We start from the raw sequence: 7,813 nt of genomic DNA, 5'->3' as shown, positions 1-7,813 counted from the left end.
TAAACCATCAATTTATTTCAGGGGTCTTCAACTTGAGGTTACGAAGCCACGGTCTTTTCTTTTCTAAAGCCACATAAGAGTGTTTTTTTAATATAAACGCACTAAAGATTTTAGCATTTCTTCCGTATGCAATATCACCATACAATACCTACAACAAATGGTACAAGGCTTCTAAATCTAATTTAATTGTGAATTTGTACAGCTGGCTTCGTTCTTCAAAATAATTTTTATTCTTTCTTTGTAAAAGTTAAATATTCATTTTATTCTAAAGTAGAATAAATTTCCCTTTGATTTAAGACATTTCATTCAGTACATATTCATGAAATTCATGTTGTGAATGCTTAATTTTCTTGCTACAAGGATGAACGTCTCATTGTTATCTGACCTAAAAAAGAAATTAAATATATATGAGGAAAATATTAGCAACAGACGGGAGCTCTTCATTCGTTAATGTGAAATATCTGCACTAAAAGAAATAACTGCCGAAATAACAAAGTGAAAATTCTAAAAAATGTATCGTTTAAAACAATTAAAGTAAAAAAATAAAAGTTCTGGTCGATAGTAAATGCCATAAGAAATGCTAACAGGAAACCTAAGAAAAGCCTTACTCTATCCGAGTGGTCACTCTCTCCACACATATCTCTGTTACGTCGCGACGTGCCCACGCTGGTTTACGTTTGTGTAAACGCAGCCAATCCTGAGCCGTGTTAAGGGACAGTCGGTGTGGCTGTTTTAGGATCCTGGAGGAATAGCAAATCCCGGCCCCGGATTAATCTCCTCTCTGCGGCGTTTCCTGTCCGGATCCCCGGAGATGAACAGCGTCGGGGAGGCCTGCACGGAGCTGAAGCGGGAGTACGACCAGTGCTTCAACCGCTGGTTCGCGGAGCACTTCCTGAAGGGGGACCGGAGCGGGGACCCGTGCACCGAGACCTTCCGGAAGTACCAGCGCTGCGTGCAGAAGGCCATCAAGGAGAAGGACATCCCGATCGACGGGGTGGAGTTCATGGGGCCCAACAAGGACAAACCTGAGAGCTGATGGAGCGGAGGAACTGGTTCTGGTCCGGTTCTGATCTGGATCCGGGGCCATGAGGCCCGCAGCCGGCAGCTGACTGGACCAGCGGGTCCCTGGAGCTTTGGGTTGTGCTTTAGGAGGCCTCTCACACACACACACACACACACACACACACACACACACACACACACACACACACACACACACACACACACACACACCTGGACTGGACTGGACTGAACTCTGACCTCAGCAGGTTGGACTGCAGTTGACTGAGTCCAGATCCTTGAGGCTGAGCGGGACGGGGTCACGGTTCTGACCAGATCTCTGTTTCCGGTTGATTTTCTGCATTAAAATATGAAAACTGATATTTTTGTGCTTTTGTTGTTGCAGCCTGCTCATCATTTCACTCACAGCTTCAACCCGAACCGCTGATCGGTTCAGAGATAAATGCATGTTGACGGTTCTGATTGTTTGTAGGTGAATCTGCTCAGATAAATGAGTTTTGACCTGAAGGTCTGACGCGCTGCGGTCTCCATGTCGACACGTTTCCATCCCAGCAGGGGAAACAAATTCATTTTTTAGCCATATTCAGATATTATCTCAATATTTGTTTGAGGTGTTTTTGTTGTTGCATAATATGTAGTTGATGAATAAAATTCTTGATCAATCTTTATGCTTTTGAAGAATTTTTTTAACTTTAAAATATTCTGGTTTATTTATTTTGCTCATGTAACCCAGGCTTTCCCTCTTTAACCCTGCAGCTGCTGGAAGACACCCGATGGACTCTGCGTTGTGTTAGTGTGAGGGTGGGGTGTGTTCCGTGCAGGAGAGGAATCAGACAGGCGGCTCGTCGTTGTGGGGAAACTTTGGCGCGTTTATTTTGTTCACCTTACAGGCAGTAAATGTAACCAAAGAATAGAACTTAGTCGGGTTCAGATAGCAGTTTACTATCAACCAGTTTTGTTTATTACAAATTTCTGGACTGAAATACATCCAACTTCATCTCAACTCAAATCTTAGAGTGAACAACATTCACTATAACAGAGTCCTTGGTAAAGGAAAAAAAACAAAAGAAGCTGGCCAGCAAAAAAAATAAGTTCATATAGAGCTCTATATTTGTATGTGTGTGTCTGGTGCATACAAATGAAAAAGGTTGTCTTGACTGGGATAGGGACCCAAAATGATGATGGCAGCCGGTGTCCACAAACACGAAATATTCAGCAGCCTCTCCTTCCTCCTCTGCAGCCACACGAAGACCCAACGTTCCTCTCACAACAATGCAGACATTACCAATCTCCAGTAATGCTCACCTAGCAGGGAAACATCATATGAGCATCAAAGTTAGGCAATATGCAGCCAGGCTGAGACTAGCATGTCTCTGCTCTGCAGCAGCTCTGAACTCTAAAGCCCGGGAATTCCCTTAGCAACTGCAGTGGGCTTCAATTTAAAACAGCATTTAAAATAATAAAATGAAATAATAAAATATGCACCTTATGAACATCAATGAAAATTAAATATTTCACTTAACATAACAAACTTGACAGTCATTTTAACTCACATTACCCATGGTAAAACAGGAGTTTGGTTTCTAGAGCATTACCGCATTAGCGACAACTTAGTAAATAAAGTTAGAACACATACGACATTACAGATCTCCAGTAATGCTCACCTAGCAGGGAAACATCATATGAGCATCAAAGTTAGGCAATATGCAGCCAGGCTGAGACTAGCATGTCTCTGCTCTGCAGCAGCTCTGAACTCTAAAGCCCGGGAATTCCCTTAGCAACTGCAGTCGGGATGCTGCCGTAAAGTAATGTCGTTCCGTTCTCTTAAAGGGACACTACCCATAAAGTAAACGAATACAGAAAAGCAAAATAGCACAGTACAAATACAAAATAACACAGTACAAATACAGCAGGGTTACATCCTCCCCCACTTAAAATGTGACGTCCACGTCACTACCAGTAGTCAGGGACTGAACTAACCCTGCAAGTTGTTGTTGCAAGGACACCAAAAAACCACAAACCAGTGTCTGCTGTGTCGGGGAACATAAGTTGTGTTGTTGAAAATGAACTTTAGAGCCAACCTGGTAGTCACTGAGGTAGGCTGGTTGAACTCGCCTTCTTTGGAGTCTTGAACGTGGTAAAACTGGACTAACTTCAGCCACTGACCCTGCCAAATCTCTTTGTTCCGAAATGAACTCAGAAGCATTGGGATTCAGGGCATTTTGTGACGGTGGCACACTCTGCAAAGAAGTTCCTGCGTCCTCCCACTGTGGTTCCTGATCTGTATTCTCTTCATCATTTGTCACTGAAGACTGCACCAGGGGTATCGGGGCCACCCCGTCTCCATCTGGTCTTCCTGTTGCTGGTAGGAATCCGCAAGGGAGAAGCATGTCTCGATGCAGAACCCTGTCTCTGCCCTCTCCATCCTCTGGTGTCACGACATAAACTGGGATACTTTCATCAGGCTGTTTAACAACAATATGAACAATGGGTTCCCACTTGTCAGAAATCTTGTGTTTCTTTCTTAGACTCAGATTTCTTATAAGAACTCTGTCACCTACTTCCAAAGGCATGGCAGTCACTTTGGCATCCCAACGCCTTTTGTTCAGCAACATTCTCTTCTCTGCATTTTTGGAGGCCAACTCATATGCATGTTTAAGCCTTTTCTTTAGGTCTCTCACATACTGTGAATGTGTTTTGTGGTTGTAACCTTGAGGGCTGATGCCAAAGCAAATGTCGATGGGGAGACGTGGCTCTCTACCAAACATTAAAAGAAAAGGAGCTTCCCCAGTCACATCATTCCTGGTACAATTGTAGGCATGCACCAGAGGCCTAACATATTTCCTCCATTCTTCTTTCTTTTTGTCCTCCAGTGTCCCCAAGAGATCGAGCAAAGTTCTGTTAAATCTTTCTACTGGATTGCCCCTCGGATGGTAGGGCGTAGTTCGAGATTTGGAAATTCCAGCAAGTTTGCAGAGTTCCGCCACGACTTCAGACTCAAAACAAGCTCCCTGATCACTATGCAGCCGGCGGGGAAAACCATAGTGACTGATGAAATTCTCCCACAACACTGCAGCAACAGTTTTGGCAGTCTGATCTCTAGTTGGATATGCCTGAGCATATTTGGTGTAGTGATCTGTTATCACCAAAATATTTCGAGTGTCTTTGGAGTCAGGTTCTAAAGATAAAAAATCCATGCAAACCAGTTCAAGAGGACCACTGACTTTGATGTTTACTAACTTAGACGCTCTCTGTACCCTTGCCTTTCTTCTCACACACCTTTCACAGATTTTACACTTTGCCTCAATGTACTTAGCCATTTTTGGCCAAAAAAATCTTGCTCTAGCAAGCTCAAGAGTTCTTTCTATGCCCATATGCCCTGTCTCTTTATGGACACCTTCGAAAGCTCTTTCTCTGTGGCTGCTAGGCAGTACAAGCTGATTAAAAGTTTCACCTCTTTGGTTGCAAACTTTACGGTACAGTACTCCTTCTATCAAAACTAGTTTTGACCTCTCCCGCAGAAGTAAAGACACTTCTGACTCTTCAACCATGTTTAGTGTCGTAGTATCGGGCTCATTTTCTAGAAAATGAATAACCCTCGCCAAAGATTGATCATTTCTCTGCAAATAATACCAGTCATCTCTAGACATTTCAGGCAATGCTGAGAGACCTGGCCCTAAGACTGGGTCTTCCAGGTCCTCTGGGACAGCATCTTCATCACACAAAAGTGTCTCAACTGCAGGTATCTCCCTGTCCATTCCCTGCCTGTCCTCTGCATCTGCAACATCGGTCACCCCAAGGCACATGTACAAACTGTTCACCACTTCTCTATCCAAAACCTTAAACTCATCAGAGGATGGGCTGGCACGATCCAATAGGGTAGTTATTCTCCTGTCTATTTCTTGAGACTCCTCATCATCGTGAGGTGGCTCGTGGGGCCTCCTAGAGAGCCCATCAGCATCAACATTATGCTGACCGGACTTGTAATGAATGTCAAAGTTGTACAATGACAACGCTGCAAGCCACCTATGGCTTGTGGCATCAAGCTTTGCACTGGTCAACACGTATGTTAGAGGGTTATTATCTGTCAGTACTTTGAAACTAGCCCCATACAAATAGTCGTGGAACTTCTCACTGACTGCCCATTTAAGTGCGAGAAACTCTAATTTGTGCACAGGATAATTTCTTTCACTCTTAGAGAGACCTCGACTTGCATAAGCTATCACTCTGGTCTGACCATCCTGAACCTGATAAAGAGCTGCGCCTAACCCTGTCATGCTAGCATCTGTATGAAGCAGATATGGGAGCTGCCAGTTGGAAAAAGCAAGCACAGGAGCTGATGTTAACTTTTCAGTGATGAGCTCAAATGCAGTTTGACACATAGGGGTCCATCTGTCCCCAAGTGGATGTGACTGTTTGCGAGGCCAATGGCTAAAATTTTTATGCCGAGGGCTCCAGTCTCCTTTCAACAGATCATTCAGAGGTCTAACCACTTTGGCATAATCCCTAACAAAACGTCGGTAATAGCCAGTGAAACCTAAGAATGACCGTAGCTCTTTAACTGTTTTAGGTCGAGGCCATTCTTTCACAGCAGCTACCTTTTCTGGATCAGGTTCTATCCCCTGGGCAGATATTACATGCCCCAAATACTTCACAGAAGTCTGAAAGAATTTGCATTTGGAAAGGGACAGTTTGAGGCCAAAATCAGCAATGCGTTTGAGGACCTTCATTAATCTCTCCTCATGTTCTTCAATCGAGCTTGAGAATATGATAAGATCATCTAAGAAGGCAACAACCTCCTGGAGGTTAATTCCTTCCATCACTTTCTCCATAGTTCGCTGAAATGTGGCTGGAGAGTTAGTCAAACCTTGTGGCATTCTACGGAACTGCCAGGTACCAAACGGCGTGGTAAACGCTGTTTTTGGTCGATCTGCAGGTTCAACATCCAGCTGATAAAATCCACTTTTAAGATCCAACACGGTGAACCACTTTGAACCTGACAACAGGGAAAATGTCTCCTCTATCCGAGGTAATGGGTAAGCATCTTTTTTAGTTAAATTGTTTAGTCTCCGGTAATCCACCACCATTCGCAACTCTCCATTCTTTTTACGGACTAGAACAACGGGAGAGGCATAGGGACTATGAGATTCTTCTATTACACCCACAGCCAGAAGATCTTGAAGATGCCGTTTCAAATCGTCAAAGTCTGCAGGTGAGACACGTCTTGTTCTCTCTTTGAACGGCACATGAGGTTCTAGTTCAATACGATGAGAGACACCTACAACGCTACCAACATCTAGATCATGCCTAGAAAAAGCACTAGCAACTTCAGTGTTGATTCTACATTGCATGTGTTCTTTTAATTGGGGCGATATAGGGCTGTCACCAAAGTCAAGATCGAGAGTTTCAGATGTTGGCGCTACTTTTACATCACTAGCTACCAAAAAGGAATGTGCTTGGGGAACTTCAGCATCTGGTAAAATGTCTGGTTTGCTGGATGTGATAGGCACAGCCCAATCAATGGGGGAACACTCAGCAATGAGAGTTTTTGGATACAGAGTTATGTCACGTTCTGAAACATTTTTGACAGCTAGGTGGAACTTATTGTGGGATTCAGACTTTACGTCCACAATCTGATCATAAACTATTAAGCCTCCTGGTATAGGGGCTTCCTCTGCACCACATACAAGAGCTTGAAACTCACCATTCCCCTGCTTAGAATGGCAGATACCCTTTAAAGTATACAATTCACCACTCTTTAGGTGTACAGGTACTTTGCTGCTGAGTGTGACACGGAGAACTTTTGCACTCTTTGTTTGGGAATCTGTCAACTCACGACACTTGGCATAAGCCATTACCCAACTGGCCTGAATGGGCAAAGTTTCTAAAAATTTTGTCCCACCCATCTTCCTGCAATCTCTTGTCATTAGACGCAAGACATTTGTACCAACAAGAAGAGGGTACTCGTTGTTGTAAGTCTGGTCTGGACTGACTAAAGCTAAGATATGATAGCCTTGGCCTGTTCCACATGCATCTTTTGGGAACTGAACCTCCACCTCTACATATCCCACATAAGGGACCTTTTGCCCCGCTGCTCCTTCAATATCGAGTGCCCCTTTTATAGAGAATAACTGTCGGTGGGAAAGGTAAAGGGAGTAAAATGACTGAGATATTATGGTCACCTGTGACCCAGTGTCAATAATACATTTGCACTGAGCTCCATCCAACCATGCTTCACTATCACAGGGCTTCCCCACAAGTCCAATGGGGACCTGAGAGATTTCTGTTACATGAGATGGCTCAGCAATACTCTGATTTAAAACAAGGGAACTCGTTTGACTTTGGGCCCCTGCCTGTTCCCTAGCAGGAGCCCTTACTTGTTTAAAGCCAAGTTTGGCGAAGAGGTTTTGTCTTGTAGGTTCAGTGTAAATTGATTCTGTCTGGTTTGATGTCTTGCACACAGTTTCTTTTGCACCAGGACAGCATTGGTTGGATTGGTGCATTGCGGTAGCAAATGAGCGTCGTCTCCACAGTTATAACAAAACTTTCCAACTTTCATGAGATTTGCTGGTGAAGTGGTTGGGGCTGCTGAAGTTACAGGACTGCCTTTAGTTCTTTGGTGGAGCTTCCGAAGTGGTTTCTCTTCTTTGGAGGGATAAGGGTGCTTAACAGGCACATTTCTCTGAAGCTCAGCTTCCAACTGCCTGATCCTCTCTTCCAGGTGCTCTCTAGAATAGACATCTGGTCCTAGAGGGAGTGTGTTGCCAGCGGGCTCTGAGGTGTCACTTGTGAA

At 44.1% G+C, this 7,813-nt stretch overlaps 1 protein-coding gene across 1 annotated transcript; it reads left to right on the top strand.

The window, feature by feature from the left end:
* The first annotated feature begins 645 nt into the window (after nucleotides 1-645).
* Nucleotides 646-1,688, top strand: triap1 (TP53 regulated inhibitor of apoptosis 1). The gene has a single exon (XM_005813844.2). It carries the CDS (start codon nucleotides 812-814, stop codon nucleotides 1,034-1,036), a length of 225 nt encoding a protein of 74 aa, XP_005813901.1. The 5' UTR covers nucleotides 646-811; the 3' UTR covers nucleotides 1,037-1,688.
* Nucleotides 1,689-7,813: the final 6,125 nt, after the last annotated feature.

This window comes from Xiphophorus maculatus, chromosome 18 (genome assembly GCF_002775205.1).
Source record: "Xiphophorus maculatus strain JP 163 A chromosome 18, X_maculatus-5.0-male, whole genome shotgun sequence".
In the NCBI taxonomy this organism is placed as follows: Eukaryota; Metazoa; Chordata; class Actinopteri; order Cyprinodontiformes; family Poeciliidae; genus Xiphophorus; species Xiphophorus maculatus.
The sequence above is the reverse complement of the archived record's forward strand: the minus strand, read 5'-3'. Positions and strand labels throughout refer to the sequence as shown.